The sequence below is a fragment of the Narcine bancroftii genome, chromosome 3 (genome assembly GCF_036971445.1).
Source record: "Narcine bancroftii isolate sNarBan1 chromosome 3, sNarBan1.hap1, whole genome shotgun sequence".
NCBI lineage: Eukaryota > Metazoa > Chordata > Chondrichthyes > Torpediniformes > Narcinidae > Narcine > Narcine bancroftii.
Genome location: NC_091471.1, coordinates 350324577 through 350342278, shown reverse-complemented (window position 1 = coordinate 350342278; position 17702 = coordinate 350324577). Strand labels below are relative to the sequence as shown.

Below are 17702 nucleotides of genomic sequence, written 5' to 3'. Positions count from 1 at the left end.
GCACAATTTCACTGTTGAGAAGAGTACATGTCCAGGGTGTGATGGCCCTTCAGCAAAATGGCTGCTTTTCCTCAGAAGCGGTAAGTGTAGATAGTCAGAGGAAAGTTTGTGATGTTAAAATTGCAACACCACCTTCTTCCGATCTTAGAAAAGAGCAGCTCCCATACCACACTGTTGCATCCACCAAGTATGCTTTGGCTGATGGACCAACAGAAGTTGTTGAGAGGCATGGGGACATGTTGAACTTGCTTAGTTTTCTAAGAAAGCTGAGTCATTGGTGTGTTTGATCCAGGTCAGGTCATTGGAAAGGTTTATCAAGAACATGAAGCTGTCTATTCTCTCCACTTCAGCACCATTGAAGTGGACAGGTGTGTGGTTTCAAGTTAAGCAACACTTCACTTGTGAATCTGCAGAGGTCATCTACTGCATCTTGTGCTCCCATTGTGGTCTCTATATTGGAGAGACTGCGAGATTGCTTGGTTTATCATCTCTGCTCTGTTCATGCAACAGTGTGGATTTTTCAGTGGCCACCCATTTCAATTTCCTGTCCCATTCCCTCGAGGACATATCTGCCTGTGGTCTCGTGCTCTGCCACACGCAAATTGGAGGAACAACATCTCATCTTCCACGTGGGTACCCTCAAACCAGATGGCTTTAACATAGACCTCCAGTTTCTGTTAAAACTCCTCCCCCTCCCCATATTTGTCCCCATCTCCATTTTTCTATCTCTCCTTTCTTTCCACCGTCCCCAGTCTCCTTTCACAGAGGCATAAATCAGTTCTCACATTTCCTCTCATCACATCCAATTAAGAACTTTTGTCTGATGGTCTGGACTCCCATTCTTCCCTCTTTCTCTCCCAGTCTTTATCCAGACACCTGCCTGCTTTTTGCTTATCCCTTGAAGGGCTCAGACCCAAACCATCAGTAATATATCTTTACCTCCTGTGGATGCTGCAAGACCGGCGGTGCCTCCTGCATTTCTCACAGCACCTGCAGACTTCTGTATTTTACTCTGTCCTTCTGAAATTTAGGATGATCCTGTCAGCATTGTGAGGTTGTTATCTTGGCATTTCAATTCCATCTTGTCTTGATTCAACACTTGATCAATGTGATGTCACCAGTGAATCTGAACATTGAGTTGGAACAGTACAGGAACAAGCCCTTCAGCCATGTGTCTGTGCTGAACATATTATACCTGACAGATAACCACCCTCCATCCCTTTCCATCAGGTGCAAGCAGTGGAGATATTTGGCACAGACACATGGCCCTTACTATACGGTTCTACAAATTATATTTGTTGTACAAATTCTGTTCCTACTCCATTTTGCTAGGGAGCACAGTACAGGACTGAGTACACATCCTTGCAGAGCGTTGATTTTGTGTGTGATGGAGAAGGTGCTGCCCACTGACTGCCCTCTGTTGGATTGGAAGTCAAGGGTCTAGTTGCAGATCCAAGGTCTACATCTCAAAATTTGTGGATGAGTTTGTTCACGACTATGGTGTTGACTGCAGAGTTGCGGTCAATGAACAGTTGTCTAATGTATGCATCCCGGGTATCGATGAGTTCTATAGGCCAGGGAGATGGTGTGCCATAGAGCTGTTTGGAAGGTAGACCAAATGAAGTGGATCTTAGCCGGCCATTACCAGCCTCTCAAAGCAATTCTAGATGGTGGTCATTCAGGCTTATTATTTGTAGCATATTGAATGACTCAAACACTTGTCGATTCAAACCAAGGCTTTTATTATCAAGACTGGAGCATAGTACATTGAGGTCGACCAGTCCAGACTGACCTGGATCTGGTTAGGTGCAGCACCTTATGACCTGACCAGTAGGTGTGGCTATGGGTCTCAGCCAATTATTAGTACTATATACAAATATCTACAAAAGTGATAGGATCCCATACTATCACATTATTCTCTTCAGTACTGGCATAATGGTGGCAATCTTAAAGCAAGTAGGAGCTATGCCTATTTCAGGGAGAGTTTAAAGAGATCTGTAAGTATGTCAATCAATGGATTGGTGTTGGTTCTCAGGACATGGATAGGACTTCATCTGGGCCAGTGCTTCATCCTCTGGAAGGCTGAACAGATTTTGACCGCAGAAGTGGGTGCGCATGCAATATTTGATGTGGATGTCACTACCCTGCTTGAAGCAAGCATTAAACATCTTCAGCTCATTGGGGAGTGGAATCTATTGCAACTGATACAAAGCAAATGGAGCTCAAATTGAAAGGAGAAGGGATCCCATTGAAATACAAATTTATTACAAAAAAAATGCACAGGACAAGGTTACAGAGAGCAGTGAACTCAGCCAGCACCATCATGGGCATTACCGTTCACTCCATTAAGGACATCTTTAAGAGGCAGTGCCTCAAGAAAGCAGTGTCTTTTAGCAAGTACTCTCACCACCCATGCCATCTTCACACTGCTACCATTAGAAAGGAGGTAAAGAAGCCTGATGACACACACTTAATGTTACAAAAACAGCTTCTTCCCCTCTGCCATCCGATTTCTGAACAATGAACCATAGACACTACCTCTCTTTTTTCAAAATTATATTTACAAAATTTTATAATTTATAGAAATTTTGCACCTGTAATGCACAATAGAGCTGCTGCAAAAGAACACATTTAGTGACCAGTGTTCATAACAATAAACCAAGTTCTGATTTTGCACAGTGGAAGCTTCCTTCGGCTAGAACTATGGATCACAATCTCACGGTGAGACAGCTATGCAGCACTGAGATGATGAGCAAAGCTTCTTCACAAGAGTGCCAGTCTTTGAGAGTCAACTGATTAGTGCTATCAATGGTCAGGCAACAAGTTCTGGATTAAGATCTATAGAGAATCTAGAGATTATAGGGATTAATAAAGGAAAGTGGCACAGTTATGGTGTTCAATGGTGAAAGGAGGCACAAAGAGACAAAATAGTCTACTCCAGTTTTCACTTTTTAAAAAAATTTATTTAATACTTCACCATGAACCATGTCAATATATACAAATATTCATCATTAAAATATACAGTGGCATTTTCATTTTTTCCTTCCTCCCACCCTTCATAATGTAAAGAAAGAAATGAAAAAGAAAAATAAATAAAAGAAAAAATTATGTCATTCAAAATTCCATATTTAAGTATTTTCATACTTGCATCTTATCACTTTAAGAGATGAATATCTGAAATTGGCAGTTTCGAATATACTCTAATGTATGGTTCCCAAATTTGTTCAAATAAAGCATGTTTGTCCTTTAGATTGTAGGTAAATTTTTCTAATGGAATACACTTGTTTATTTCTATGTACCATTGTTGTATTTTTAAGGTTGTTTCCATTTTCCAAGTTATCATTAGGCACTTTTTTGTTACTGCAAGCACAAATAATAGTAAATCATTTTTTGAGCCCTATCTAATTTTAGGCCTAATTCTTTGTCTTTCATGTTGCTTAACAGGAAGATTGAGCTCTTTTGGTATCTTATTTTTTTTAAATTAATTCTATTTAACATTATTTTTAAATCCTCCCAAAAACTTTTCACTTTCGTACATATAACCATATATAACCATATAACCACTTACAGCACAGAACAGGCCAGTTCGGCCCTACTAGTCCATGCCGTAACAAATCCCCACCCTCCTAGTCCCACTGACCAGCACCCGGTCCATACCCCTCCAGTTCTCTCCTATCCATGTAACTATCCAGTCTTTCCTTAAATGCAACCAATGATCCCGCCTCGACCACGTCTGCCGGAAGCTCATTCCACATCCCCACCACCCTCTGCGTAAAGAAATTTCCCCTCATGTTCCCCTTATAATTTTCCCCCTTCAATCTTAAACCATGCCCTCTAGTTTGAATCTCCCCCACTCTTAATTGAAAAAGCCTATCCACGTTTACTCTGTCTGTCCCTTTTAAAATCTTAAACACCTCTATCAAGTCCCCTCTCAATCTTCTACGCTCCAGAGAAAAAAGCCCCAGTCTGCACAACCTTTCCCTGTAACTCAAACCTTGAAATCCTGTCAACATTCTCGTGAACCTTCTCTGCACTCTCTCTATTTTGTTTACATCTTTCGTATAATTTGGTGACCAAAACTGTACACAGTACTCCAAATTTGGCCTCACCAATGCCTTATACAATTTCATCATAACCTCCCTACTCTTGAATTCAATACTCCGATTTATGAAGGACAACATTTTGTTCCAATTTCTTGTTCACAATGGAAGCATTTATCTGATATTGTTGGATTCCATTAACTTGAGATGTGTTATGAGCCCAGAAGACCCCAAAACCCAGCAGCAATAGATATTCACCAAGACAAATGATTACTTAAAAAGTTGCTTTTAATTATCTTTAAGCATGAAAACAGAATCACACTCTAACATCACCATTGTCTTAACTAACCTAACGTAACCTCCTTCTAATTCTATGTGCACGTGCATGCAAAGTGCAAGTTCAGAAAAATTTGTTGATTCACAGTCCAACCTCACTTCTCATTCCTACAAGTTCACTGGTTGCAGGCAATTCTTATGCTGTGCACAGACTTTAACATTTATAAAGTTCACCAGGCTTTGGTGCTTGGTGCTGGTTACAGTTCAGGAAGGTTCTTGCCGGTTTTCAGAGTGATTCGTTGTACGCTGACATCTATAACCGATTTACTTCCATCAGCCACTTCAGTATCTTGTCAAAGAAACTTGCCCCCTCAGGGTTTTCCAGATAATAACCTCTTTCTTTCAGGTCACCACAGAGTTCCTTTTTGTTTCTCTTATTTCATTAGATTAGGCATTAGGCAGCCATTCCTCTCCTCTTGCATGAACCGCAAGAGCTTTGACCAGGCTGAACCAAGCACTCACAACTAGCCTTTCAAATGGGGTTTCCACAAGCATGCCAGCTTGTCCTATTCCAGTCCTAGCTGCTGCTGCTGACTAACAAACACTGTAGAACTGATCTCTGTCTCTCTCTCACTGAGAGAAAAGCCATTTTGACTCTGCTTGCAAAACCACAATGCCCTCTTAGAACAACAAGTTCCCTTCCAGACAATCTGCAGCTCCAACAAGCTCTTTCATCAGTTGCCTTTTGGTAAACAACAATCCATTAGTGAAGTCTCTTGGGCACTCTCCAAAGCTTTTGCAAAGGGTGTTGGCCCCGACATGTCTAGCACGAGCAGAGCTCCAGTATTTTAAATAAGATCTGTTGTAAAGTGTTTGTAGGTGCCCTACACTAAAAAACCTGCCCCAATATATCTCCTAAAAATGTATCTATATTCTGTCACAGGTGCAACATATAGTCTATGTAGCCAATTGTATTGTATCATATGAAACAGTATTTATTTTATTACTCATGGTTCCTGTTCATAGTTCCTCCCATGTTTTGTTCTTTATTCGTATATTTAAATCATTTTCTCAACCTTGTCATACCCACACTCCTGTTCGGCTCCGAATCATGGGTCCTCTACCGGCATCACCTACGGCTCCTAGAACGCTTCCACCAGCGTTGTCTCCGCTCCATCCTCAACATCCATTGGAGCGCTTTCATCCCTAACGTCGAAGTACTCGAGATGGCAGAGGTCGACAGCATCGAGTCCACGCTGCTGAAGATCCAGCTGCGCTGGATGGGTCACATCTCCAGAATGGAGGACCATCGCCTTCCCAAGATCGTGTTATATGGCGAGCTCTCCACTGGCCACCGTGACAGAGGTGCACCAAAGAAAAGGTACAAGGACTGCCTAAAGAAATCTCTTGGTGCCTGCCACATTGACCACCGCCAGTGGGCTGATATCGCCTCAAACCGTGCATCTTGGCGCCTCACAGTTTGGCGGGCAGCAACCTCCTTTGAAGAAGACCGCAGAGCCCACCTCACTGACAAAAGGCAAAGGAGGAAAAACCCAACACCCAACCCCAACCAACCAATTTTCCCCTGCAGCCGCTGCAACCGTGTCTGCCTGTCCCGCATCGGACTTGTCAGCCACAAACGAGCCTGCAGCTGACGTGGACTTTTACCCCCTCCATAAATCTTTGTCCGCGAAGCCAAGCCAAAGAAGAGAATCTAGTTTTTCTCCCATCTGGTAAAATTCTGATAGATATCTTAACTGTGCTGCCCTGTAATAGTTTTTGAAATTTGGTAACTGCAATCCTCCTTGTTCATACAAACATGTTAACTTGTCCAAAGCCACTCTTGATTTTTTACCCTTCCATAAAAACTTTTATTAATTTATTCAGTCTCAAAAAATTCCTGTCAAGGGAAATCGGTAGGGTTTGGAATATTGTATCTGTGGAAATATATTCATCTTGATGCAGTTTACTCTCCCTATTAAAGTTAACAGTAAATCTTTCCAGGTCTCTAAATCTTCCTGTATTTTTCTTATTAACGGTTGATAGTTTAATTTATACAAATGATTTAATTATTATCTATCCTGATACCAAGGTAACGTATAGCCTGTGATTGCCATTTAAAAGGGGATTCCTTTTTACATTTTGTAAAACTCCGTACAGAATCCATCTTTGCCTGGTGTTTTATCATTTGGTAGTATCATTAATGTATCCTGTATTTCTGCAATTGTCTGGGGTTTTAGTAATTTATTTTGATCCTCCAATTGTAATTGGGGTAATTCAATGTTTGATCAAAATTCATCAATTTTGTTGTCCTTCCCTGGATTTTCAGTTTGATACAATTGCTTATAGAAATCTATTTATTTATTTAAAATTTCCATTAATCTCTAATGGGTTACATCAGGGGTCTCAAGCTTACGGCCCGTGGGCCAACTGCGGCCCTCTGGACGATAGTTTGTGGCCCCACCTTAATATAAAAGTTTAATGTTAGCATGGCCCGCGAGTTTGATAAGATTGGCACTTTTCAGTGTTGTGTGCGGAGCTGAACCTACTAATCATGGTGGGGTATATTGCTCTCGGGGGCGGGACATAGGCTGGGCTTATTGCCAATATAAGCATATTTGTGTGCATTTTCTATTTGTCATATGCACGCGGCACATGCGCAATTTCTGCGGCCGCTCCCGCTTCAGCGTCCAGTCTGAACCCGGAAGATATTGCTCAGCGGGACAGAAAAAGAAGTGGAAAAGACGCATCGGCTAAACACTGAAACTGCAATGCAAAATGTTTCAGTGTATACTCAGTCGCTCTTGATGAGACCGCAGACATCACCGATACTGCCCAGCTCGCAATCTATGTTCGTGGTGTTGATGACAGTTTTGAAGTCACAGAGGAGTTGCTCACAGTAATTCTGATGCATGGCCAGACCACCTCTCAGGAGATATTTTACCAGCTGTGTGATGCCATTGAGAATGCCGGTTTGCATTGGAAGAGGTTTGTTGGAATAACAACCGATGGAGCGCCATACTGGTGACACTTGTTTAAAAAAAAACTGGAAGAGGAGAGTGTGAAGGAGGCCATTGCTCTGCACTGCATTATCCATCAGCAGGCTCTTTGAAGCAAATGCCTGAAGTTTGACAATGTGATGTCTGTCGTGAAATGCATCAACCAAATCAGATCCAGGACCTTAAAGCACAGAAGTTTCCATGCTTTTTTAGAGGAAATGGAGTCAGATTATGGGGATGTGCTCTACTTCACCGAGGTACATTAGCAGGGTAAACATATTGAAGAGGTTTTTTTGAGTTGAGAGCGGAAGTGAAAGCCTTCATGGAGAAAGATGGGGTTGCTGTTCCTGTGCTAAGTGATCCCAAATGGCTCATGGACTTGGCTTTTCTTGTTCATATTACACATGATCTTAATGTACTGAACAAGAAGTTACAAGGCCAGGGGCAACTTGTCAGTGCTGCCTATGACAACGTGAGAGCATTCTCTGCAAAACTTATGGAAAGCCCAGCTTTCTCAGACAAACCTTTGCCATTTCCCAGCATGCAAGGCACCCATGGATTCAGGCACACCATTCAGTGGTGAGAAGTATGTGGATGTCATTTTGAAGCTACAGGAGGAATTTGATCACAGATTTGCAGACTTAAAGATGCACAGAGCCACATTTCAAATGTTTGCAGACCCCTTCTCCTTTGATGTGCAAGATGCCCCTCCTGTGCTTCAAATGGAGCTCATTGACCTGCAGTGCAACTCTGAACTCAAAACCAAGTTCAGGGAGGTGAGTGGAAAAGCAGACAAGCTTGGGCAATTTTTGAGAGAATTGCCCCCCAGCTTCCCTGAGCTTTCCCGAATGTTCAAGCGGACCATGCATCTTTTTGGGAGCACGTACTTGTGCTAAAAGCTCTTCTCTCCCTTGAACTAATAAGTCCAAGTACTGACAAGCATCTTCAAGCCCTACTGAGGGTCTCAACTGCCTCCTCCCTTAAGCCAAATGTGGCTCGACTATGCGAGAGGAACTGCTGCCAGATCTCTAGCAGTAAGAAGTAGGCAGAAGACATGTTCATAACAGTTTATGTTCAATGTTCCATTCATGTTCAGAAAGTTAGTTAAAGAACTGTTAATACAGACATTTGAATCTGAATAATAATTACATTTCTCCAGTCAGCAACTATCTGTGGTTTCTTTAGTCTTCTATATCTGCCGTATTATTATTATTTTCATTTTATTTATTTATTACTGATTGATTTTATTTTTTTTTAATGAATTGTTAATTTATTTATTTTTTCATCTTATTTTGTGTTAAAAATAAAGACATTTGATAACATTGGAATGTTTTTGTAAGAGCTTTTCTTGTGGAAAACCTGATGCGGCCCAGCCTCACCCAGACTCTACCTCCAGCGGCCCCTGGGTAAATTGAGTTTGAGACCCCTGGGTTACGTGAAATCTCTTTATCCTCCTTTCTTGTTGCTAAGATAGTTCTTTTGGCTTGTTGTTTTAAGTTGCCAGCCCAATATTTTGTGGGTTTTCACTCCTAATTCATAATATCTTTGCTTTGTTTTCATGTTTTTCTCCACTTTGTATGTTTGTAATGTTTCATATTTTAATTTTTTTCCTCTGCCAATTCTCTTTTTCTCTACATCTTCCCTTCTCAAATCATTTTTCTATAGTTACTACATCTTTTCCCAACTGTTCTATTTCCCGATTATATATATATATATTTTTTTTTTTAAATCTTAGATGTGTAACTAATTATTTGTCCCCTAATAAAGGCCTTCATTGCATCCCATAAATTTATCTGCTACCGAATTTGTATCGAAATATATTTTGATTTGTTGTTCAATGTACTCCTGAAAGTCTCGCCTTTTTAAACAATATAGGGTTTAGCCTCCATCTATACGTTTTCGGTGGATTATCCTCTAACTCAATTGTTAATAACAAGGGTCAGTGAGATAAAAGTCTTGCCTTATATTCGGTCTTTCGAACTCTCTCCTGAATCTGAACCAACAAGAACATGTCTATCCTAGAATAGGTTCTGTGTCCGTTTGAATATAAATACACTTTCTTTTGGGTGTTGTTTCTCCATATGTCAATTATTTTTAAATCATGGATTAAGTTTAATGTAAATTTGGCTGCTTTATTATTTAATTATTTTCCCAGTTTTACCCATCAATGGGACAAGGTTAAAATTAAAAGTTCCCCTTAGTAAAATGTGTCCCTGTGTGTCTGCTATCTTTAAAAAGATGTCTTGCATAAATTCCTGGTCATCTTCATTAGGTGCACCAATGTTCAGTAAGTTCCAAAATTCTGAATAAATCTGGCACCTTATCATTACGTATCTACCCGCTGGGTCTGTTATTACTTCCTTTATCTTAATTGGCAGATTCTTATTAATATAGCAACTCCCCAGGCTTTTGAGTTGTATGATGATGCCACTACATGACCTACCCAGTCTCTCTTCAACTTGGGATGTTCTAACACAGCACTCATCCTTTTTAGTGTCAGTAACTTTTTTCCACTTAATTTGATTGCGAATTCCATTAATAGTCATATAGTTCAAAGTACTCATTTGTTTTCAACTCTCTTCCACCTCTTCAACCCCTCCATCTCCCTTTTTCTAAAAATCACTAAATTGTTCTTACGCTTTACTATACTTAACACAACCAATAATAACAAAAAACAAATAATAAAAAAACATCAATTCCTCCTTTACTGAGTTGCCCTTGCCACCCAACAAGACAACCACAACTCCTTTTTCTACCTGGGCTGCAATATTGACTGCACACATCAATAGATTTTGCAGTGGGTAGATCTTCCCCCAGAGAAAACACTACATTATTCTTAAAAATATAACAAAGCCTTTTTTTTTAAAAATGCCTGTACTCAAACTATTAACATTTCCAACTTATTTATATACATTATCTTAACAGTCCTTTTAACATTTCTTTTACTCTTCTTCTTGCTTATTTGGTAAATCGGTCTGCAAAGCGATGAACTTCTGGATCTGAAAACAGTCTATTTTGCCTACCAGGAAATGAATACCTTTAACTCTGCTGGATGTCACAACACAAAGTTATAATTTTTTTTTTGTTTTACATAGCAAAAACGGTACTAAATTAAACTCTCGTTTCTTTAAAAATTCAAAGCTGATATCTGGATAAAAATATCAATTTTTCCCCATTGTACTTCAATGGTTCCTTATTTTCTTTCACCCTTTTCATTGCCAGTTCCAATATTTTCTCTCATTGCATATCGTAATAGTTTTATTAGTATGGAGCGCGGTTTCTGATGTGGCTGCGGCTTTGGTGCCAGTGCTCTGTGGGCTCTTTCAATTTCATCTTGCCGTTCTTCCACTCCCAAGATGTGTGGGATCCAACTTTTATAAATCCTTTTATATCTGCCCCTTCTTCACCTTCTTTCACACACACTATTTTTATATTTATTACATCTGCTGAAATTCTTTAATGTCATTTTTTGGGGCTAATAAATCTTGTGCCTTCTTAATCTCCTTATCTCTATCTTCCAGTTTTTCTCTCAACTCATTCAATTCCATTTCCAAGACTATCCCTCTGTCTTCCACTCATTTTCTCATGTCTACCATAGCATTCTCCATTCTTTTCATTTTTAAATTTGTCTCTTGCATAGTTTTCTTTTTATAGTATTGAACTCAGTCATTGTGTCCATTAATATCTTTATTTGACTGTCAAAGTATTCTTTATCAATCAATCATCTGCTTCTGTTTTTTTACCTTGCATTTTTCTTTTAAGTCTTTAATCTTCTTCTTGATCTTTCTCTAGCTCCATTTTGTGTCTCCGTGTTGCTCCTTTTCCCAATGTCAGCTCTACGGCCTCTCCAACTGCCGTTTCAGCGTCCTGCTGTTGGCATCCATCTCCACCGGTATCCCCGCTATAATGTGTACTGCGCATGTGCGCTGGCACTTACTTCTCAGGGTCTGCAAGCCAACGTTCGAGACCGCCCAGTGGCCATCACTGCCCAGCTGCCTGCTCACCAGCTTCACTGATCAGGCCATCCTCTTGGGAAGAGCTCCCTGCTCCCAGACACTGGTAAGGCCTTCCTCCTTTTTTTCTCCAGTGATTTCTTTACCTCTTCTTTGTTTTGGAGCCATCTTCAAGTGCTCCTTGTACTTTTTATCTTGTGATTTTTCTTCTCTGCCTTGTTTTTTTTTTTAACCTATTTTTTTTTCTCAACTTTCTGTGGAGGGCTGGCTTTCCCTGCCCGACTAGCCACTACTCCATCATATGACCTCACCCAGTTTCCACTTCTGAAGTCATTATTATCCCCATCACATGATTAAATACTTCTTAGCCATGGGTTAAAAGGCTTCTGTACAATTAATAAAGATCAAAATTTAAACAAAGTGACTCGATGCTTTGTCAATTGTTTATTGTTAAAGAACAAGTACATTATGATCCTTTGCAAGTTTCAAACATTAAAATATTCCATTTACTGAGCATGAAAAACACATTATACAGATGTACATTGTCCTCCTATTTTGTTTGGCAGAAAAAACATACACAAATGTTCACATATACTGTCAGATACACACCAGTCACCCCACTATCTTGGAACCTTTGCTGACAGTATACAGTATTACTAGCTGTAATTAGTCTTTTACCCAGAAAGCACTCATAATTCTAAGAAATAATGCAAAAAGGGTTGCCATTTATAAACAATTTTTCCACTGGGCCCTCTTAATGTATATTTGATTTTCTCAGGTTTGAATAAAAACTGATATCCTTCATCCATTGAGTAATAGAAGAACGCCTTTCCATTTTAACAAGATTAAATGCTTGGCTAATCGGGATGTATGCTTTCGTGTTTTTCTGCAGGGAATTTAGGGAGTTGTCAGAGATTCCAAATATTGCAGTCCAGGCACTTCTAACATCATGCAGGTCATAAACTCCTTTCCCCCCCTCCCCCCCGCCCCTTAATGATTTAAGCCACCAGGTCTCAAATGGTCAAAACGCCATCATTATTACCAAATCAAGCTGCTGAACAAATCCAATTTCTTGTTCAGTCATTGTGGAGACCCCTCCCACCCACCAATTCCCCATAGGCACACATTAGGTACTTGAACTTAACAGATTTGTACAGCAAAACATTTAGGGGCATAACCTTGCAGGAAAATTGGGTAAACACTGTGGAACTGACCAGCATTTAAAGCTTTCAGCTAAGGGTACAGATTTTCAATTAAATAAGAACCCCCAATCCCAACTTCCAGATCCCAGCAACAAGCCAAACCAGACAGTTGAGCAACAGCACCTGGAGTTGCTGAGGAATTGTCCAACTCGAGTGTTTAGAATCAGACAAGTTCATGGTTAAGAAAGGTTTAGATGGATATAAACCAAACATAGGAAGGCACCTTGCTCAACATAGACAAGTTGGAATGAAGGGCCTCATTTCCTTACTGTTTAACAGCAATTGCTTGTCAAATTAAGAAAAAAAAACTTGAGAAAAGAGAAGATGTCAGTCTTTAGTTTAAAAAAAATCAAACTTCACTCCCCAGGTGTACAGAGATCTTGCTACAAATTGTTTATACATCATTAGAGCAGCCACATGGAATTAGAAACTCACCATGTATAGCTTAATTCCATCATGGACCAGATGCAATAATTTAAGTTGCATTCTAAAGGGAGTGTTGGTATAGATTAGGAGTTTGAATATCTGGAGGAAACTTTTTAAAAAAAAACCTCACAACTCATTGCAGAGGACTCCTATATATTAATCAAGGTAAAATGGAATGGAGCACAAACACATTTTAAGCCATTTCAATTTGGCACTGGAACTTTTCTTTGGCTTGGCTTCGCGGACAAAGATTTATGGAGGGGGTAAATGTCCACGTCAGCTGCAGGCTCATTTGTGGCTGACAAGTCCAATGCGGGACAGGCAGACACGGTTGCAGCGGTTGCAGGGGAAAATTGGTTGGTTGGGGTTGGGTGTTGGGTTTTTCCTCCTTTGCCTTTTGTCAGTGAGGTGGGCTCTGCGGTCTTCTTCAAAGGAGGTTGCTGCCCGCCAAACTGTGAGGCACCAAGATGCACGGTTTGAGGCGGTATCAGCCCACTGGCGGTGGTCAATGTGGCAGGCACCAAGTGATTTCTTTAGGCAGTCCTTGTACCTTTTCTTTGGTGCACCTCTGTCACGGTGGCCAGTGGAGAGCTCGCCATATAACACGATCTTGGGAAGGCAATGGTCCTCCATTCTGGAGACGTGACCCACCCAGCGCAGCTGGATCTTCTGCAGCGTGGACTCGATGCTGTCGACCTCTGCCATCTCGAGTACTTCGACGATAGGGATGAAAGCGCTCCAATGAATGTTGAGGATGGAGCAGAGACAACGCTGGTGGAAGCGTTCTAGGAGCCATAGGTGATGCCAGTAGAGGACCCATGATTCGGAGCCGAACAGGAGTGTGGGTATGACAACGGCTCTGTATACGCTTATCTTTGTGAGGTTTTTCAGTTGGTTGCTTTTCCAGACTCTTGTGTATTCTTCCAAAGGCGCTATTTGCCTTGGCGAGTCTGTTGTCTATCTCGTTGTCGATCCTTGCATCTGATGAAATGGTGCAGCCGAGATAGGTAAACTGGTTGACCGTTTTGAGTTTTGTGTGCCCAATGGAGATGTGGGGGGGGGCTGGTAGTCATGGTGGGGAGCTGGCTGGTGGAGGACCTCAGTTTTCTTCAGGCTGACTTCCAGGCCAAACATTTTGGCAGATTCCGCAAAACAGGACGTCAAGCGCTGAAGAGCTGGCTCTGAATGGGCAACTAAAGCGGCATCGTCTGCAAAGAGTAGTTCACGGACAAATTTCTCTTGTGTCTTGGTGTGAGCTTGCAGGCGCCTCAGATTGAAGAGGCTGCCATCCGTGCAGTACCGGATGTAAACAGCGTCTTCAAAAACCCAATTGTGGTTTAAACAACTTTGGCAAAAAAAAAAATTACCATTGTGACAGACACTCAATCACTGAGGACTATATTTAATGACAAATGGTCATCAAAATTACAGCATAGTTAATAAAATCCAGGAAATGACAACCAACACTTAGAACCCAATATGTATGCAAAACAAGTCTCTCAAACGGAGACCGACAAAGCAGTGAAGCAAGTCACCACCCTACCCTCAGGGCCAATACAATCAAACAAAACATGACACGTAACAAAATTTTAATTTTAAATAAAAAACTAGGAATACAATGGAAATTATGAATAATTAGCTAAATAATATGACCACAAATTGTTTAATGTACATGCTTCAATACAGATTTTATGACCATCCTTCATAATCTATATTATTCATACAGGCTTATTAAAAAACTAGAGCAAGTCCTTATTTTTCACCATGACTCAGACCACATATACAGCTTTCAATCCAAGTTCCCATTAATCAACATACATCTCAATTTTCAGGTGTAAAATGTCATGAAATAAAGATTATGATGCCACACCATTACTAACCTGCACATCACAGCAATATAGAACTTCGATCACTACACCAGAGTACAGACACTTCATCCATCAATGTTGTACCAACCTATATAATTCCTTAAAAAAATAAAACACTAAACTCACCCTACCCCATAACCCTCTATTTTTCTTCCATCCATGTGCCTGTCTCTTAAATGGCCCTTATGTTTCAGCCTCCTCAACCATCCCCAGCAAGGGATTCCACAACTCTGCATGGAAAAAAAACTTACCTTTGATGTCTCCCATAAACTTCCCTCCTTTCCCTTGGTGTTTCCCATTCCTCCCTGGGAAACAGGGTGCTGACTGTCCACCCTACCTAGAGGCTTCTTCAGGAGCATTGTCTGCTAAGAGTGCAGCTACAGAAGCAGATTCAGACCTTTGAATGGTCATTCAGGTGGCAGCGCTTAAAGCACAGTGCTGGCCATCTGAAAGAGAGCTTCACAGGACGCGCCTAGAAGTACACTCTTGCTCCTGTCCCTTCGGGCTGTCAGGGTTGGGATGGCTGTCTGTCAAAGCTGGGACAGCCTGTGCTGACCGCCAGACAGTGTGGGGACTGATATAGGGCCGTGGGAAGAGAGCGGGGGAGTGGGATCAGCGTGAGGACAGCCCACACCGGCAGCTGGGAGGGGGGCTGTCAGGCGCTTGCCAGCTGATTGTCATCCCCTTAGCGACTACTTTCAGGTGGCTGCATTCATGTGCCGGGGGTCCTCAGTGCTCCTGCGATTATCCCTCCCAGAGGAGGGTTATAAAGTTTGCCTCACATGCGCCTCCTGCGCTTTCAAGCGACCTCCTGACAGCCATATATGGGAATAATATACGGTTTTATATCGGGGGATTTTAGCCACCTGAAAGTGCTTCACCCCTCTCAATATTGTAGACCTCTATCTATCAAGTCTCCTCTCATCCCTTTATGCTCCAAAGAAGAAAATCCCAACTCTGCTAACCTTGCCTCATAAGACTTTTTTTCCCAATCCAGCAAACATCCTGATAAATATCCTGATAAATATCCTCTGCACCCTCTCCAGAACTAAACACATTACTCCCAAGTGTGGTCTTAAAGATTTGTAGAGTTGCAGCATGACCCCTATACTCCTGAACTCAATCCCCCGATTAAAGAAGCCCAGCATCCCATAGGCTTTCTTAACTAACCTATCAACCCGTGCAGCAACCTTGAGGGATGCATGGATTTGAACCCCAAGGTACTTCTGTTCATACACACTCTTGAGTGACCGACCATTAATCCTGTACTCAGCCTTCTGGCTTGTCTTTCCAAAATGCATCACCTCACACATGTGGATTGAAATCCATCCAACAGTTTTCTGCGCAAATCTGCATCCTGTCTATATCCTATTATAACCTTTAATAATCTTCAGCTTCATCCACAAATTTACTGACCCATCCTTCCGTCTCTTCATCCAGGCAGAAGACTTTCCTTCCACTACGACTCTCTGCTTACTTCCTGCAAGTCAATTTTTAAATAAAAAACATCCATGCAGCCAAGGTTCCACTGATCCCACGCCTCACGACTTTGAGAGAGTCTCTCATGGGAGACTTTGTCAAATGCTTTACTAAAATCCACGTAAACCACATCTACTGCCCTATCCTCCTCCACTTCTTTTGTTACCTCCCTAAAAATCTCAATTAGGCTCGTGAGGTACGACCTTCCCTTCACAAAGCTATGCTGATTATCCTCAAGTAGAGTGCACTTCTCCAAATGTTTGCATACCACTGACGCAAGACTCACATATACATTCTCCTGTTTGCACAAAAGCCTGGTGATTTTTTAAGAACGACAAGGCAAACTTTACCAGGCACATAATTGAGCAAATCGATCAGCATCTCATTTCAGAACTGGAGTGACATTTAATTTACCGGAAATACTAGTGTACGCAGGCTCATTAATCCAAGAAGTTGAGTATAACAGTTACTTGCAACGCGAAGCAGTACATTTTGGAACTTCGTAAATTCGAGTTGCAGCATGAACTTAAGACGGACACGGAGTTAAAGTTTAGAATAAACGCCCTCACTACTCTTAAACAAAAGTCTACACAGAATAAAAACTAAACACTGAAAGTAAAATGCGAAACCAGATGCAAGCGACAATTTTAACTTAGTGAAATTAGCAATAACACCTCGCAGTCAAACGTGTTAAACGAGAAGCCTGTCCATTTTAACCGCTTCTGCAAACAAGCTTCTGGTTACCTTGACACTTTAAGCAACAGCCTGGAGAGGGAGGGGTGGGAATAGATACTTCCTGGTTTACACAGCCAAGCATAATCATAGTTTAAAGAAAGATACAATAACAATCAGAGTCGAGGCAAACAAGATTTAAGCGGTAACAACAAGTTTGGGACGAATTATTAGTGGCACCTCCAACTCAGAATCAGATTTTCTGGCAACAGTCGTTTATTGGGGGGGGGGGGGGTGGAGTGGAAATATAGATTTATTTTCAGAATACGTACATGACATGCACTTCCTGATTTACGTACCAGGTACAATTTAAAGAAAGATACAATAATAGAGTCGAGGCTAACAGCAGGATTTAAACAAGAACATGAGTGACATCTCCGCGTCCAGACGACATGCTGGCCTGCTGCAGAGGTCGGGCACCATCCTACCTCTCTCTTCGCCGAGCTCCATCCTATCACTACAGGAACTCCTATTCCCCCACAGGAGGACTTCCTGCTCCTGGCGACCCAGCCGCCGGTTCCTCACAGCAGCCACGGTCCTGTCATGATGCCACCGTGGACCTCCATGGACAGAGGTCCCTGTGCATTTAAACGCTCCCTCGCCGCTGATTGGCTGTGGCCAGCGCATCATCAACCGCCCGCTCTCACAACTGCGTCACAAGCAAGATCGAGCGTCCTGTTTTTTTCAATCGCCAACTTTTTTCATTTTGTGCATGTTCATAGAAATT

At 41.5% G+C, this 17702-nt stretch overlaps 1 protein-coding gene across 2 annotated transcripts in view; it reads right to left on the bottom strand.

Moving 5' to 3' along the window:
• LOC138759406 (centrosomal protein of 95 kDa-like) overlaps positions 1-17617 on the bottom strand; it is a 71582-nt gene extending 53965 nt beyond the window's left edge. For both annotated transcript variants that reach the window (XM_069929727.1, XM_069929728.1), the window contains exon 1: positions 17404-17617. In XM_069929727.1, the coding sequence (XP_069785828.1) occupies positions 17404-17605 (202 nt within the window). In that variant the 5' untranslated portion in view covers positions 17606-17617. The remainder of the gene's footprint in view (positions 1-17403) is intronic.
• Positions 17618-17702: the final 85 nt, after the last annotated feature.